This window comes from Anticarsia gemmatalis, chromosome 27 (assembly GCF_050436995.1).
Source record: "Anticarsia gemmatalis isolate Benzon Research Colony breed Stoneville strain chromosome 27, ilAntGemm2 primary, whole genome shotgun sequence".
Lineage (NCBI taxonomy): Eukaryota > Metazoa > Arthropoda > Insecta > Lepidoptera > Erebidae > Anticarsia > Anticarsia gemmatalis.
In genome coordinates, this window is record NC_134771.1 from 6,657,186 (window position 1) to 6,674,542 (window position 17,357).

Genomic DNA, 17,357 nt, shown 5'->3' on the forward strand with positions numbered 1-17,357 from the left:
TGATTCAGTAGTTTAAGCATGAAGAAATTAAAGATAGACAGACAAACAAGCACACAAACAGAAAGAGTTACTCTTTCATTTAAAATACGAGTAATGATTTATTATGTATAATTATGTGTTATAATGTCTGTGTATACAGTCGTATATCCCGCTCGCTGCTGTCGTACCCGGAGCCGCGTGACGCACGTGACGCACGTGACGCGTACGAGGTGCAGGACGCGCGCCGCGACCTGCCCGACAACTCCACCGCGCGCCGGAGGCACAAGGTACTAACTACTATATTACCTACGAGTACAACATTATTATATTTGTTAATCTGAAATCCGTTAAAAAGTAGTTCTTTTTTAAACTCAATTCACCATCATTTTCCCTGTAGAGCAAGCATCACAAGCGGCGCGGTCGCAAGAGCAAGCGCGGCGGCAAGAAGCGCACCAAGGACAAGTTCCTGCTGCGCCTGGTGCGGACCCTGGCCAACGGCTCCGACGACCACCTGGAGCTCGACATCCACTGCAAGCACCGCCAGCTCTTCCCCAACAACTCCTTCGTGCGCGACCTCGTCACCATACTCAACGACAAGAATGTTAAGGTGAACATTAAATTAACACAAACTTACCCATACGAACTACTTTAAAAAGTATTGGGGTGCTCAGGTTACCCTCCCCCCCTTTTGGGGTGTCTGAAATACCCCATGGCTGTTAGTAGTTTTTATATTGGGGTGCTGAGCTTACCCCATTGGGGTATATGAATAACCCCAGTGATTTGTAAGAATACAATTAGTATATCCAAGTGCATTATACTAATTATTAATCTTGCATTCGAATGTAGTAATATTTGTGCTTTCTAATTGGACGTCGTTACTAGGTTACTCTTGTACCTCACAACAACACACTCAAGGGGAGGGGGGGTTGTCTTAACACCCTAGTACATACATTGTGTATAATATATGTATGTATGTGTGTTTGTATGTAGGTGATAAACAACGGGCGCGTGTTCGAGCGCAACCGCGTGACGGAGCTGCAGGCGGGGCACAAGGTGCTCAACAAGATGGACATCGAACCCGCACCAGACAACACGCCCAACAACGACAGCCAGAAGGTGAAGGTGCGCAAGAAGGCCAAGTTCGCGGCGGTACAGTCCGGCGCGCCCAGAGAACCTGCGCCATTCAACTCACCCGGTACTTATATATCACTCTGTTGTTTATATACTACCCCTGTTCGAGGCGCCCAAAGCTAGTTGCGCTCACCGGTCAGTAAACGATCTGTGGCTTAAGCAATCCCTGGCGCGGTCATTCCATAGATGGGTGACCGCATAGTGGTATTTGAACTGGACGTCTCCGTGCTTCGGAGGGCACGTAAAAAGTCGGTCCCGGTTGTTGTCTACTAAGTTAACAGTCGTTAAGCCACGTCAAAGACCTTCGTTCTTGAACAACTTTGACACTAGGTTGACCACTAACCATACGATAAGAAGAATAAGAAGAACTACCCCTGTGCTCGCAGCAGTCGCACACACACCACTGCCAAGGTCGAATTATTTTGCTCCATCTTCGGGCTGGACTACTGTATTCAAGGTGTTTGTATACCTATTGTAATATTCTCAATAGAAGTGAGCAGTTCAGAAATGTTCCCAAACTATGAAATATTTTGATTTTGTTTTTATAAAGACAACCTCACTAAGAATTACTCTTGTGTAACGAGGACTTTTACAAACATACATACAACAGACACAAAGTACAACCAGATCCGGATGACATTAATGTTTATTGTCCCTCTATTATTCTATCGCCTGATAAATGTAATCAACGAATAATATTAACGTTCTTAAGACTCAGGAGAAAGCGCAATATATTGGCTCATATTATAAACATTATGTATTTTTGGAAAAATGAGTCACGGAATTATTTCTACATTATAATGTTTTCTTGTTTTCTCAGACAGCCAGAACGCTCCAGCCCCACCGTCCCCGTCTCCTCTCATAGCCGGCGGCATGGGGGGCATGGGAGGTATGGGGGGTATGGGGGGTATGGGGGGCATGGGCGGCATGGGGGGCGCAGGCTACAGTGAGTCTCTGGCGGTGGGCGCGGGGGGCGCGGGGCCCAAGCGCGGCGCCACGCGGGAGCGGCCAGGACATAACAATATTATCATAGAGGACTTTGTCGAGGTCAAGAGGATACATACCACTGAGGCGGGCAGGGTAAGGCCACTTGTGTAACATATAGTGTATAACCGTTGTTTCATCTGCGTTCATATATGTTGGAAATAAATAGCCTAGATTTAGCTTCAGGATTTCAACAATCTCCATACAAATTGTATTAAAATCATTACGACCGTTTAGTTTTACAAGCGTTACAAATTCATAGGCACCCGTGGAGTTGGAAGTACTAAGATGCATATATTATAGTTGTAATTCGTTGTGTGTTTGTATGTTTCAGCATCACAAGCGCAAGCGCAAGCGCGTGGTGTCCCGCGTGCCCACCTCCACCACCACGCGCTACACGCCGGATGATAACAGGTACGTGCCAGATAATACTATACCTGTAATATTTATAACGATTACAAAGAATAAGGAGGCATGTATTCTACTATTATATTAATTGGTTTCATGCGCAGTGGTTCAACTCCTCAACTGTCGGTGAAGGACGAGGTGGCGCGCGCGGCCGTGGGGGGCGCGGGCGAGGCGGGGAGCATGGGGGGCACGGTGGCGGGGGGAGGGGAGGCGAGCGACTCGGGCGTGCTGGACTCGCCCATGCTGGACGACAGCATCGACCGCAGCGTCGCCGCCGAGGACTGGGCCATCGGTTTGTGCAATACAAATACATATTTATATAATACGAGTATACATACAATTACATTGCCGAATGTCTTGATCCCGTGGTGCCTTGTAGCCAGTATTCCAACATGTGCGGAGAGCTAGCGGTTTTTGAAACTACGAAATCCTTGATTTTGAATATCAATGCAATGACTGAAAATATCTGTACAGATCAGAATCCGGCAATAAAATCCAGGATTATTGGTCGGCGTCTTTCGTAGCCTTAATTATTACTTTAGGACCAATATAATAGATGTTTTTGTAAGAGTGACATAGATTTTATATTAACTAACAGATTTTATATTTGTGTTCCAGGCGAGAGCCGCTACCGTCGCCACAAGCTGTCAGGTGGTGGGGCGCGGGGGGAGACAGAGGCGGAGGTGACGTCAGCGCCGCGCCGGTACGCGGCCGACACACACATCACGTACCCCAGCAACGTGGGGGACCTGCTCGGAGGTACAAACTCATTGCTTACTATATATTACTTACTATAAATATGACTGTATAAATAAAACACTACAGTTGGTTTAATACGAGCGTGTGAACTATGTCATGTCATTATATCGGGGTCTCTTGCTCGCACTTACACATTGTCACGTTCCTATGATTATGACGAGTACGTTTGTAACGGCCTGAGTGTAGTGTGAAATACCGTCAGTTTGGAAGACAAGTAATAAAAGTTTCTTTAATGTTTATGTATGTATGTATATGTACAGAGAGCGTGGGCGCGGGCGCGGAGTCAGGCGGCGCCGGGGCGCGACACTACTCGCGGGACACGGACCTCGACGTGCGCTACGACCAGGGACAGGTACTTACACGCTGTCACTTACTATCTTATATCTCATTATATACTGACTATGTGTCTAATAGTTCAGAAGTGCTGGACCAGATTATACGACTGTTATCCAATCATGACGTATTCCTAATATTTAATAAATAATGAAAATTTGTTACGTAGATTGCCTGAGTGGCCTGGACGGTAGTTTATGCGACCGCTAATCACGATTTATCGGATTCGATTCCCAGCTCGTATATATGTGATGTTATGCGTGATAAAAATTACCCTCTAGCAAAACATGAACTTATACATTAACTAGCTGACCCGCGCAACTTCGCTTGCGTCACATAAGAGAGAATGGGCCAGAAATTTCCACGTTTTTGTACCACTTTTTACTGTTACTCTGCTCCTATTGGTCGTAGCGTGATGATATAAAATATGTTTTTTTTTCACGAAAAATATTCTCAAAATTATTTATATCTCTTAATATAACGAAGTCGCGCTAAGGCATATCCGCCATTAAAACAGTTGCCATGACAACGGAATTTTGTTATTTTAATGTCATTATAATATTGACTATTCGCGACTTGGTTCGCCACTTGAATTTTCCCGGGAAATGCGTCATTTTCCTGGGATAAAAAGTAGCCTATGTCCTTTCTCGGGTATCAAAATATCTCCCTACCAAATTTCATGCAAATTGGTTCAGTAGTTTAGGCGTGATTGAGTAGCAGACAGACAGACAGACAGACAGACAGAGTTACTTTCGCATTTATAATATTAGTATGGACTTGTACTTTTTTTGTTACATGTTTTGGCTTGCTCTGTTGAAACCTGTCTGTGAAATTCACGAATAGCCCTTCTACAAAAGGTGCCTTTATAAAAATCAAGTAATGTTGATTGCAGGTGACAGCGTTCCAGCCGCACCGCTCCACAGCTCACGTACAGAACTCCAGCGTCGAGCTGCGACTGGCGCAGAACGCCCGCCGGGGGGCGCCGCGCGGGGAGCGGGGGGACGCGGGGGAGCGCGGGGAGGGGGGCGGGGGCAGGGCGCGGCCCGTCAAGCTGGTCATGCGCTCCAACCTCACGTTCAACCTGGGGGACGAGTTCTTCAAGTGGAAGAGACGAGGCGCTGATGAACTTGTGTGAGTATATAGTCAGTTAGGCAATCTTAGCGCGGACATTACGTGGGTGGGTGACTGTTTAGTGATATTGGAAAATGAGCGTCCCAATGCCTACTAGGGCACAAAAATATTATTAATATAGAAATAATATTATTTGATGTGTTTAGTAACGACGTGCTGGGCGAGCTGGTGATACCGTCGAACGACGTGGAGCCGCGCCACGACGACAGCCGCCAGGAGCCCAGCAGTGGGCAACGACACGAGCCCGGCCGTGGACTACCGCGCGAGCCCAGCAGTGGGCAGCGACGTGAGCCCAGCAGTGGGGCTAGTGGCCACTCCTCTAGCTCCTCCGACAGCAGCGCCGAGTGATCACTTGTTGTGTAGGAAATATGTTATATAGTAATGCTAGCAGTTTATCTTGTGTTGTGCAAAGTTTACAAACATACTAATGATTAGATATTAAAAACATGAAAAAACATTTTGGGTTAATAGAATGATAAATAAATACTCGTAATGATTCTAGTTGGGGTATAGTCCTATGCTCACGTGTAAAAATGGGGTAGTCTATATTTAACATTACATTTTTGACTATCACCAAAGTAAATCTTATTAAAATCTGTTTAGCGGTTGAGTAGTGAAAGCGAAATAGACAAGAAACGTTCGCATTTATAATATAAAGTTTGAATTAATTAGTTGTTTTTTCGTAAAGTTTGCGCAACACAAGATAAATTCTTAGAATAAAGACATTAAATGTATGAGACGATGAAACTGTACTGTTGTCACAACGCACGCTGCGTTGTCGTCGCGTTGTCGTTGCATTTACGCTGCGTGCACGCTACATAATATATAACGTGCACGTGTAGCGCTCAGTGTTGAAGATCTCTTAACGAATTACCGCTATACAGTGCGACTGTATGCTGAAACTGGGTTACACTTGACTACTTTGCCACAAGGTGACAACTTTGCCCATTGAGGAAATTATAGGCAAGCGAGGTTCTTTGATCTCTGCCAACCCCTATAGGTTATTAAAGGCGTGATTGACAAAGAAATTTATCAATACATATCATTAATTATTATTTTTAGAAATCGAAAATACGACATCCAGTGTAAAAAAACCTTGGCGAGGTGTTGAAATAATACTAACAGCTGGTGGCAAAGTTATCGTGTTTGACCATACGCGCAATATTGTGTATAAAAGCTCAATAATAATAGCATAATATAATGTATAGTAATAGTAATAAATAATTAACTAGTATTAATAGTGATTAGTAACTGTTCCGTCCAGAGACATCTACCGGCCAACACTTGTAACTACCAACACATAATCTGCCACACTATGAGTGAAAGAGACGGCGCTATACATTATGTACGGAGTTAGAAAGAGACAGAGATATAGTAGGTGAATTTAACTCTTTTAAATGGTGCTTTTATAGAATCGTTCACATATCGGCTTTTAATCTTAACATGGTGTTATTACTTAACAAATATGAAACTTAAAACCTAACCCTCTTATTCATAAAAATATACGAAGTTATGAAAGGCTTATAGAGTGTTTTGTTCCTTTTCCTCCTTAGCGAAATGAAAAAAAAAAACACACTGTAGTAGTTTTTTAACTAACATAGGTTTATAGTGGGCTTATGAACAAGAGGGTTAGTTTATTGTCTAAACTGCATTGTTATATTGATAGTAAACGTAGGACTATTGTTAGACTACGTTTTGTTATGAGATGGTGTGTAGTGTGTGGTGCTACGAGTGTTAGTCGTATAGTATTATAACTCAATGCCTTGTTTAGTATAAGTTAGTGTTAGTGGCGCGGGGACAGAACCTGGGACATTGTCTATACATTATTATGTGTGTACATACTTGATGAGACTTTATTGCCAGCATTGAAAATATTTCCTGAAATAAAAGTATTCTATGTGTTAATACATTCTACGGGTAATTAATTATCTATGTACCAAATTTCATCAAAAAAATATTTATTTAATGAATAGTACGATAGTAGGTACCACTTTCACAAATTAAATAGCCAGTGGTGCTCACCAGTCGGTAAACGATCTGTGGGTTAAGCAACCGTTAGCGCGGTTATTCTATGAATGGGTGACCGCTTAGCGGTATTGGAGCTGGGCGTCTCCGTGCTTCGCAGGGCACGTACAATCTCGGTCCATGTCAAAGGCCATGATCGTGATCACTAACCATACGATAAAATAAAATAAAATATCAAAATCCGTTCAGTAGTTTTTGCATTTAAAAGTAACATACATACATCCTCACAAACTCTCGCATTTATAATATTAGTAGTATGTAAGGTATTGTTGGTTCGTCCCCGCGCCATGTCGTCGGGGGCCAAACGTTAGCGCTAATATAAAATGTTGTCGTTATATAAGTCCTAACTTGACGTGCTATGTTCCTTGCTATAACGATGTATGTACCACCATCTATATACTATATACCCACGTTATATACACACTAACTTAAGTTCTGTTGCCAAATCAATGCAAATGTTTATTACTATATTATTCTATACTGTAATCCTCTGTACAAGTAGGTGCTGGTACATACGACGTCTTTATATAAATGTAGTCAACGCTAGAGTATTATATTATGTTTATAATATTCATATAGTTTTATAATACATAATAATAATATAGTAATTATGCTCTGTTAATTGTCGTCATCGGTAAACTAAAACGAGAGTTGTTTAAATACAGTCAAAACTTACTAATTTGACAACTTTGCCCGCAAAGGTAATTTTTATTGTAACTTACTATGGCAAAGTTGACAACTAGTAAGTTTAGACTGTCAACTACAATGACGAATAATCTTGAAACATATCAGAGTTTGTATATCAGAAATAGTACCTAATATAATAACATGCATTTATTTATAAATTATTTTTATGAAATAAATCTTTTAATTGCTGATGTTCACACACTAGTATTTATTTATTGTGTGTTTGTTCCGTTCAGTATTGTATTCAGTTCCTTCTTCTATGTGTTATATAAACGTGAGCTATATTTAAGGGTCACTCATTAACAAAACATTACATTGTTCAAAAAACTTCATCTTCTTATACTAAAAATGAACCGCTAAATGTGTTGCTCAGAACTCAAGAACGGTTCAACCAATTAAACTTGTATTGTTTTGGTCACGGAAACACTGATGTGTGACGGCTCAGCGTCGTCTCTCTGTGGCGCAAGATTTTCGCCTAACCTCGCTCTGTCTCAGTAAAGACCCAACGTCACTTGCCGAGGTCATATCTTCAAATCCTTTCTGTAGTTCATCTTAATAGCTCAACAATAGCAATTGGGAATCACAATCTTAACTTTTATAAACCAATGTCAAGTGATTTTCCTGTTGTATGACTTGCTTCAGAGACTGTGGCGCAGTGGTTAAGGTCGTCACGCCACTGCCATTACGTCTGGTCGGGTTCGAATCCGACACGAAACAATTCAAAGATTCCTAAATAATTGTTTCAGCTCTGATTGTACTTTGTGTTCGTTGTTTATATGTTTGTAAAAGTCCCCGCGACACAAAAGCAATTCTTAGTGCGGGAGTTGTCTTTAAAAAAAAACGTATCCTTTTAAACATATTCGCATGGCCGTCCCTAGACGCTCGATACTATTGCACAATATTATTCACTGTTTCAGGTTTATGTTGTTCAATAATTTGTCCTGTATGACAACATGTATGTATGTGAATGAAGCAAGGGAAGTTTGTAACGATCTTACCAAGTGACCTTCCTTGGTCTCTGCCTACCCCTATGGGAAAAAAGGACGGCTTTACTTAAAACATAATAATAATTTAGAATAGTACGTTCTTTTGCCTATATAATCTCAAATTATAAGTATGATTTGTATTGAAGGATCCTTAAATATGCGTCCACGAGTACACGTTGTAATTATATTGTAAGTAACACTACTGTACACAGTGAACACTATAACACTAGTTATGTTAACATAAACCTCCACTATTGTAACTGAATAGTTTCATTTGTTTGTTTACCAATGGCAATCATTACATTGAGATTTTCATCCAAAAAAATACGATGATAATGTGACAGAGTACATAATACTTTGACGCTGACTGTACTATCGACTATCGAGGGCTAGACATTTAAAACGTACTTAATAAATACTTAGTTCCTACAGCACCCACTAGGGGCGCTGATTAGATTGTCATACAAAATTTGTCGATATTTCAGCAATGTTCGATAGTCGATAGTGATAGAGAATGATGCTACTGATCAGTTACAATAGTGCTGTGTTACTTGTATTTGTATAGATGAACTATTTGTACGTACATTATAGAATATGTTTGTTTCAGTATGAGTTTTATTTCACAACCACCAACTATACATAGGTGTCGCCAAACAACTTGAACACATGTAGGTGTTATAAACCAAACTGAACGTAGACACAGTGCAGAGGACTCTCGGTCGACTGTTCTAACAATCGAGCGATCGAAGCGCAATAGTCCTCGCCGTCGCGTCCTGCAATACTTTCCTAGCGGCCCCAAAAATCATTCGTTATGATGTATGTTTCAATTTATTTGGCAACACTTATACCCACCCGCTACTCACCTTATTCTTCTGAAACTGAAAAGGAAAAGTATAAGTGTATTTAACCTAAATGATTATATTTTATTTACCTCATTACGTATTCGCTCTGGAGCGGAAAATGTAATATTTAAATAAATATATTTCAGCGTGTTCATGTAAAACTGTTGTTGCGCAATATTCCGCGTAGTTTCACGAGCAGCGCGTCGTGTTGCACTCACAAGTGCACTCACCACGCGGCACTCACCGCGCGAGTGTGGTGACTCAGCAATATTATGAGCGGGTTTACCACTCCTCTATTAACTACCCGTTAGTTTATCTGATGGAATTTTGACAGTTTTACATACATTTGATTATATTTATTTCGACGGCAGTATGAATATCTGCTATATTCATACTACGCTAACTAACATTTTGGTAAAATCCTTTAATTGTGCCAAATTACTTATGTATTGTTTTGTATGCCATAAAAATTTCACGTAAAAATCACCTAAAATAACGAGGTTACTAAATATTATTTAAAGCAAACTAAACGTACTTTTCATTAAGTTATCAAGTTTCTCACTTTAAACGCTTCCACTGTCAAGTTCAGTTTAACGAGTTAGCGTAGTATTTATAAGTAGCTGTTGTTGATTTGTTGGTTGAATCCCGTTAGTCCTAAGAGCCATGGTAAAGTGTCAGCAAATGTATGAAAACAACTGTCAATATTCCATCTGATAAGCTATCTACCAGTTATTCCGAAGTGGTGAAACCGGCCCTTAATGTTATTAGTTCTTTGATACTTATATAAGACCTGGTGACTACGCGCACTCGTTATTGTTAGACGATATAATCATAATACTTATTGATATTTGATAACAACACGGATACTACTATCTTGATAACTATCTATTTATAGAGTTAAGATTAAAATGACTACATACTGTCTCCTGGGTTCGATTTTTCTTTGAATTGTTTTTTACAAGACAACTCCCACACTAAAAATGGTCTTGCGTCGTGGGGACTTTTACAAACAACAGATACAGAGTACAACCAGAACCGAAACAACAATTCGTGGATCGCATAATATTTGATCTGTGCGTGAATCCAACCCACGACTTTCGATGCACTGGTAGTAGCGTGGCGATCACCATAAGTATTACGCCACGGAAACCCTCAACTTATGAGGTATTGAGGTCTACGGGGAAATGTGATTCCCATGCTTTGTATGTTTGTAAAACCCCACCGACACAAGATCAGTGTTGCGGAAGTGTTACACAACGGACACGGCGTGACAAGCAGGAGCTGACTATGACGACCTAGTACCTTGTACCTGTGTGACGGTGAAGTGACGGTGAAGGAAAACATAGCGGGGAAATTATGTGAAAGTTTTTATACAAGCCCTGAAGATAATTATACAAATACCCAACAATTAAGTACTTGCACAACGTTAAACACATAGTGAAATGTTTCTAACTAAATCTGTTCACAACAAAATATTCCCTCTGTTTAGTTTTATGTGGCATACTTGCATCGATACTATTTTCGTACTTTGATTATGTTATTTACTAGCTTCCAGACTTCGTTGAAAGATTTCCCGGCGTAAAAGTGTCCTATGTGTTAATCATAGGTTATAAGCTATCAGTGAACCAAATTCCCTTAAAATTATCCAGTAGCTTTTCGTGAGAGGCACAAAATATAACATAACCATACTTACGTAATGTTTGCATTTATAATATTAGTAGGATTTTTGAGCATTTATTGGTCTAGTGAAGACGCAATAATAATACGAATTGTATTATTATGTAGATATGAGTTTGTGAGTAACTCAGAGTAACGTTACCACAAAAACATTTTGATTGTCCAATATAAGCTGTGACTAACAGTTTAATTACGAACTTGTATTCGTTGTACTTGTAACGTTGTATTCTAATTAGGTATAACAGTTACAGTTTTAAATAATATACATATACATATGTACCCACTACAAAATTGATAAACAAACGTAGCAATTCGTAATGTGCATTATTTATAGAGGATAAATTTCTAAAAAAAAAATCCTATGATTTGTCTAATTTCCGGTGATGGTCTGGAGTTCGTTCGGCATAATATTAGACGAAGAATACACGCCTTGTGACTCAGAGAGAACAAAAATATGAAACAAGGTCATCTGATTCCAAACAGAGCTTTTGCTGTGATGAATCGGACATTTGATAAACCCACCGTAATCGTTGGCATTCAAAGTGCACAAGTTGTGTAAGTCTTTCTGACAACCTCGAGTTATAATCATGTGGTGGAACAGGGAGTGTACCTGTGAGGCCGCACGCCATAAACATCTCCCACATTAAACACAAATACGCAGCATTCATGCAACAAACTGTTTTGCTCCATTTTAGAGGTAGATAATGTCTGTAATTAATGAAACGGTAGCGTTTGACCAATTGATACAGTTAGCTAACGAGACTGGTGCGTGCTGGCGGCGAGTGTGCGACGTCTCGTGCGCTAATAACAATACAATTTGTAGATAACCTTCAGTTTTATCAGGTTCAAGGTCAACGACGCGACGACAACTAACAGTCTAACACATCACGCAGCAAGTATGGGCGCCCAAACACTACGTTTTACAAGTATGCTATTTGCTACAAATTATGAAATGAACTTTAATAAAAACTCAATCACTCAAGTTGTTGATAAAATGAGTTTGCGTAGGTAATGATTTAATCCTAACAATAAATCGATTGAATGTCATTTAATGAATGAGTTGGTAGTTGGTACCTAACATTTTCGTATTTTCTGCACATTTTGGCAAAATACCCATATAGGTATTTGAAGTTTATCGCTGCTGTGTCGTTTAATATTTGGTAATCTAATCTACAGATATCTCACACTCGATTGTTTGTAAACACTACGCATTGAGTGTACGGCAGCCACAAGCTTACATCCGCAATATATTGACAACACATTCATAGTTTTGTATAAAATGATCCAGTTTGTTCACCCAGTATGGCCGCGACAGAGACGCGCGCGCCCGTGTTACCACTTCAAATAAAATATTGGTTAATTTTTATTTTAAAACCGATCGTTTGTTAATAAATGTAATATTATAACAGTGTTTAGTGAGTTAATAATAATATATTGTGTTTAATAATGAACTATTATAATTCGGCAGAGCTCTGATTGAGGTAAGTTATCACAAGATACCCAGGTGCTCATGTTTGTTTACTCTAGATAGATTGAAATGTAGACTGAAACTTGAGACTTTATCTGATTACTTCCATGGCTGCACCTATCAGCTGCTTCAGAGTCGGTAATACTCAGTATTATTAGATAACGAGTAATTGATAGACGATAGTCAACGATAGCTTTATACTTATGAACTGGGTTTTTATTTTTATTTTGGAAGGTAGATGCACACCACATTCTAATTTAGTTTGATGAGTGAATTCGGAGTAAGTTTCAATTTATTAACATTGTCTAGATTTTTACTCTAGTTACTGTCTTTCTCTACTGTTTATAGTAGAAATATTGAAAGAAAACAATCATTAAAAATTAGCTTTCAGGATAGTCTACATAAAATTGCCGCTTTTGTGGATATAATTACCTAGCATTATGTAATGTTGTGTTCTAAAGTTATACTTAATTAGTTGACACTACGACTATCAGAAGAAATGCAGGTAGATACTTTAATCAATGATATCATCAAAACATTTGTGATAAAACATTAAGGATTACAGAATGCTTTAAAAGTACCTACCAAGTGATCATACTACCTGATCATACTTAACATAATGTTAACTTTTTTTAACCGTAAGTAGTACGTTAAGGAAGGTAAGTTCTACCGTCTCGCAGAACAGTGGACAACTGCTTTTTTCTTTTTAGTATTTTTTGTTTAGTATTTCTTGCAAAAGCGCTAGAAATTTAAATACAAGATATTGTTTATTTTTTTAATCCATAAAATTTTAACTAATATCACTAGTCACTTATTAGTAGTTTTGTATAGGTTCCCAAGTAAATGTCCCAATTTTGTTATGAAAGAAAAACCAAAATGAATAATAATGTAATAGGCAGGTGTATGTATAAACAGATGTCCCGACATGTTGTCAAGCGTGATGAAAGTTGTCACAACAACATATAGTGGTGCAACAGGAAAACATGCACGTTTCGCGTTCACTCTCCGTTACACATGACATGTAGACTGTAGGCGAGCGAGTACGAGAGCATGAGAGCACGACACACGCGCCAGAGATGTGAAGCTGTCAACATCTCGACACTCGCCGGGAGCCAGTGCCTAGCCCAGTCAGAACCTCATCTGTAATTTTCAGTCTTCAGTCTTGCATCCGTAAGAAAATATTAAAGGATCTAAATAGTTGATCATTATGTCCCCTCTAAATCATAAAAAATCAATAAGCGAGCTGGTGGCGTAAATACTGTTTAAAAAGTCTTTAATCAGTTGTTACGCTACCAGAAGCCAACTAAAAGTGAATAAGTTTAAAATACAGGGATTCTTTGCTAGTGCGGATCTTGTCAATAAAATTAACATCAAGGCGATGCCGATGAACAGTAATGCAGCTTTGATAAATAACTTTTTCAGGTGACTGTGTCGTGTTGAAGACATCGAAGGGAAGGTTCAGTGAAGATGATCACGCTATACGTGGTGCTGGTCCTGGCGGCAGCTCTGTACGTGTACGGGCGGCGCTCGTTCGGGTACTGGCGCGCGCGCGGGGTGGCGCACGACCCGCCGCGCGCCGTGTTCGGCAACAACCTGCGCGGCTACTTGTTCCGCGCCAGCATGACGCAGCTGGCGCACGAGCTGTACCTCAAGTACCCGCGCGAGAGAGTGGTCGGCTTCTACCGCTCCACCAGGCCCGAGCTGCTCGTGCGAGACCCGGAGCTCGTCAAGCGCGTGCTCATCACGGACTTCGCGTCGTTCTACGAGCGCGGCTTCACGCCGCACCGCACCGTGTTCGAGCCGCTCATGCAGAACCTGTTCTTCGCCGAGGGAGACGTGTGGAAGCTGCTGCGCCAGAGGATGACTCCCGCCTTCACCACCGGCAAGCTGAAGGCGATGTTCCACCTGATCGTGGAGCGGGCGGAGAGACTGCAGGCTCGCGCGCTGCACGCGGCCGCCGCGGCCGAGGCGCTGGACGCGCGCGACCTCATGGCGCGCTACACCACCGACTTCATCGGCGCCTGCGGCTTCGGCGTCGACGCCGACTCGCTCAACGACGAGGACTCGCCCTTCCGCCAGCTCGGGAGAAAGATCTTCAAAGTCAGGCCGAAGGACCTCTTTAAAGCTATTCTCAAGGAGCTCTCCCCGGAGACCTTCAAGCATTTGAAGATCTGGACTCATCTGGAGGCGGACATCAACGCGATGGTCGGAGAGATCCTGAGCAAGAGGAACTACAAGCCGTCGGGCAGGAACGACTTCATCGACCTGATGCTGGAGTGCAAGGCGCAGGGCACGATCGTGGGCGAGTCTCTGACGCGGCTCAAGCCGGACGGCTCGCCGGAGCGCGCCACGCTGGAGTTCAACGACGGCTTGATCGCGGCGCAAGTGTTCATCTTCTTCGCGGCGGGCTTCGAGACCTCCTCCTCCGCCACCAGCTTCACGCTGCACCAGCTCGCCTTCAACCTGGACGTGCAGAAGAAAGCGCAGGTAACCTACTGATATTACTCTCCACCGATACGTCACTAGCGAATATGAGTGACTTCAACTTAATGCTTTGTAATTGTTACTTGCAGGCTGAGATAGACCGCGTGCTGGCGAAGTACGAGGGCAAGTTGTGTTACGACGCGATCAAAGAGATGACGTACTTGGAGTGGGTGTTCAAAGAAGCCATGCGTATGTTCCCGTCGCTCGGCTTCCTGTTGAGGCAGTCTACAAAGACCTACACGTTCCCGGAGCTGAACCTGACCATCGACCCTAACATTAGAGTGATGATTCCGCTGCAGTCGCTTCACAACGACCCCCAGTACTTCCCGGAGCCGGAGCGGTTCCGTCCGGAGCGGTTCTCTCCCGAGGAGCTGGAGTCCAGCAACAAGTACGTGTACCTGCCGTTCGGCGAGGGTCCGCGCGCGTGTATCGGTGAGTGTCGCGTGTGGCGTGTGTCTGTATACTATGTATATCTACACGTATATAGGTAGGTATATGTTGTATGTATGTGTGTGTGTGTGCAGGAGCTCGGCTGGGTCTGATGCAGTCGCTGGCGGGGCTGGCGGCGGTGCTGTCGCGCGCCAGCGTGCTGCCGGCGCCGAGCACGCGCCGACACCCGCTCGTCGACCCCAAGTCCAGCGTCGTGCAGAGCTTCAAGGACGGACTGCCGCTCTTGTTCAAGGACAGAAATAAAGTGGAATGAACACTTCAGTGCAGCGGTTTCAAGTAGATGTTGTTAACTATTAAAGAACTTTGTGATCAGTACTGCATGTGTCGCTGGTCTTACACCACAACGCTGAAGCCCGCGGAGAGTGAGCGTGAAGCAACGCGACGTACTTAATACGTGAGGTGTGTAGACAATGTGTGCGTTCTGTGACGTCACACTTAACAGTTAACAAGTGATTAAGATTATTAAAATTTATAATTAAGAGTATTTTGTATGTGCATTTAATGTTGGTATATTTATTAATACGAAATAATTTTTTTATTGTCAAAAGTAAAAATTGATTTTCTACATCTATCTTGTTTTTATTTTTATTTCTTTATTTTCTTCCGATCCTTGATGATGACATTAATGAATGAACGAAATGAATGAAATAAATGAAATGAATGAAACGAATGAAACGAATGAAACGAATGAAACGGATGAAATGAATAAATGAAATGAATGAATGAAATGAATGAATGAAATGAATGAATGAAATGAATGAATGGAATGAATGAATGAAATGAATGAATGAAATGAATGAATGAAATGAATGAATGAAATGAATGAATGAAATGGATGAATGAAATGAATGAATGAAATGAATGAATGAAATGAATGAATGAAATGAATGAATGAAATGAATGAATGAAATGAATGAATGAAATGAATGAATGAAATGAATGAATGAAATGAATGAATGAAATGAATGAATGAAATGAATGAATGAAATGAATGAATGAAATGAATGAATGAAATGAATGAATGAAATGAATGAATGAAATGAATGAATGAAATGAATGAATGAAATGAATGAATGAAATGAATGAATGAAATGAATGAATGAAATGAATGAATGAAATGAATGAATGAAATGAATGAATGAAATGAATGAATGAAATGAATGAATGAAATGAATGAATGAAATGAATGAATGAAATGAATGAATGAAATGAATGAATGAAATGAATGAATGAAATGAATGAATGAAATGAATGAATGAAATGAATGAATGAAATGAATGAATGAAATGAATGAATGAAATGAATGAATGAAATGAATGAATGAAATGAATGAATGAAATGAATGAATGAAATGAATGAATGAAATGAATGAATGAAATGAATGAATGAAATGAATGAATGAAATGAATGAATGAAATGAATGAATGAAATGAATGAATGAAATGAATGAATGAAATGAATGCATAAAATGAATGAATGAAATGAACGAAATAAACGAAACGAACCAAACGAATGAAATTACTTTTATTCGAGTCATAATTTGAAACCCAAACGAGTCTGAATCAGAATCCGTACCAAAACCCATTTCCAAAACTGTAAATGGATAGAAAACCGAATCCCAACTCAGAGCCGTTTCCGAATCAATATGTAAATACAAATCCGTATCCGTATCCGTATCCGTATCCGTATCCGTATCCGTATCCATATCCGTATTCGTATCCCCGTACCCGTACCCGTACCCGTGAAATGAACGAAATGAACGAAATGAACGAAATGAATTAATGAAGAGAGCTTGAAATTACATTATGTATTAACTTCCTGAAATCCTATAACATATCCCTGAAGTCTTATAACATCTCCCTGAAATGATAGTATGACTCCCTGAAATTACATAATACCCCCCTGAAATTACATAATACCCCCCTAAAACCTTATAACATCTCCCTGCAATCTTATTCCACCTCCCTGAAATCTTATAACAACCCCATGAAACCTTATAACATCTCCCTGAAA

The 17,357-nt window shown here is 40.8% G+C and overlaps 2 protein-coding genes across 5 annotated transcripts in view; both read left to right on the top strand.

Annotated features, from left to right (window-relative positions):
* LOC142984645 (uncharacterized) overlaps positions 1-9,029 on the top strand; it is a 45,756-nt gene extending 36,727 nt beyond the window's left edge. For both annotated transcript variants that reach the window (XM_076132396.1, XM_076132397.1), the window contains exons 12-21: positions 140-266; positions 377-586; positions 970-1,174; positions 1,931-2,190; positions 2,429-2,508; positions 2,607-2,794; positions 3,121-3,261; positions 3,522-3,613; positions 4,487-4,725; positions 4,872-9,029. In XM_076132396.1, the coding sequence (XP_075988511.1) occupies positions 140-266; positions 377-586; positions 970-1,174; positions 1,931-2,190; positions 2,429-2,508; positions 2,607-2,794; positions 3,121-3,261; positions 3,522-3,613; positions 4,487-4,725; positions 4,872-5,073 (1,744 nt within the window). In that variant the 3' untranslated portion in view covers positions 5,074-9,029. The remainder of the gene's footprint in view (positions 1-139; positions 267-376; positions 587-969; positions 1,175-1,930; positions 2,191-2,428; positions 2,509-2,606; positions 2,795-3,120; positions 3,262-3,521; positions 3,614-4,486; positions 4,726-4,871) is intronic.
* Positions 9,030-12,180: 3,151 nt separating this feature from the next.
* On the top strand, positions 12,181-15,913 carry LOC142984466 (cytochrome P450 6B7-like). Of its 3 annotated transcripts, XM_076132087.1 has the most exons (5): positions 12,581-12,690; positions 13,326-13,580; positions 13,833-14,897; positions 14,984-15,326; positions 15,419-15,913. In XM_076132087.1, the coding sequence occupies exons 3-5, from the start codon at positions 13,878-13,880 to the stop codon at positions 15,595-15,597; spliced, it is 1,542 nt and encodes a 513-aa protein (XP_075988202.1). In that variant the 5' UTR covers positions 12,581-12,690; positions 13,326-13,580; positions 13,833-13,877; the 3' UTR covers positions 15,598-15,913. The 3 variants fall into 3 exon arrangements, with proteins under 3 accessions (XP_075988201.1, XP_075988203.1, XP_075988202.1); XM_076132086.1 differs by lacking the exons at positions 12,581-12,690; positions 13,326-13,580 and adding an exon at positions 12,181-12,423; XM_076132088.1 differs by lacking the exon at positions 13,326-13,580 and having other exon boundaries at positions 12,563-12,690.
* The last annotated feature ends 1,444 nt before the right edge of the window (positions 15,914-17,357 follow it).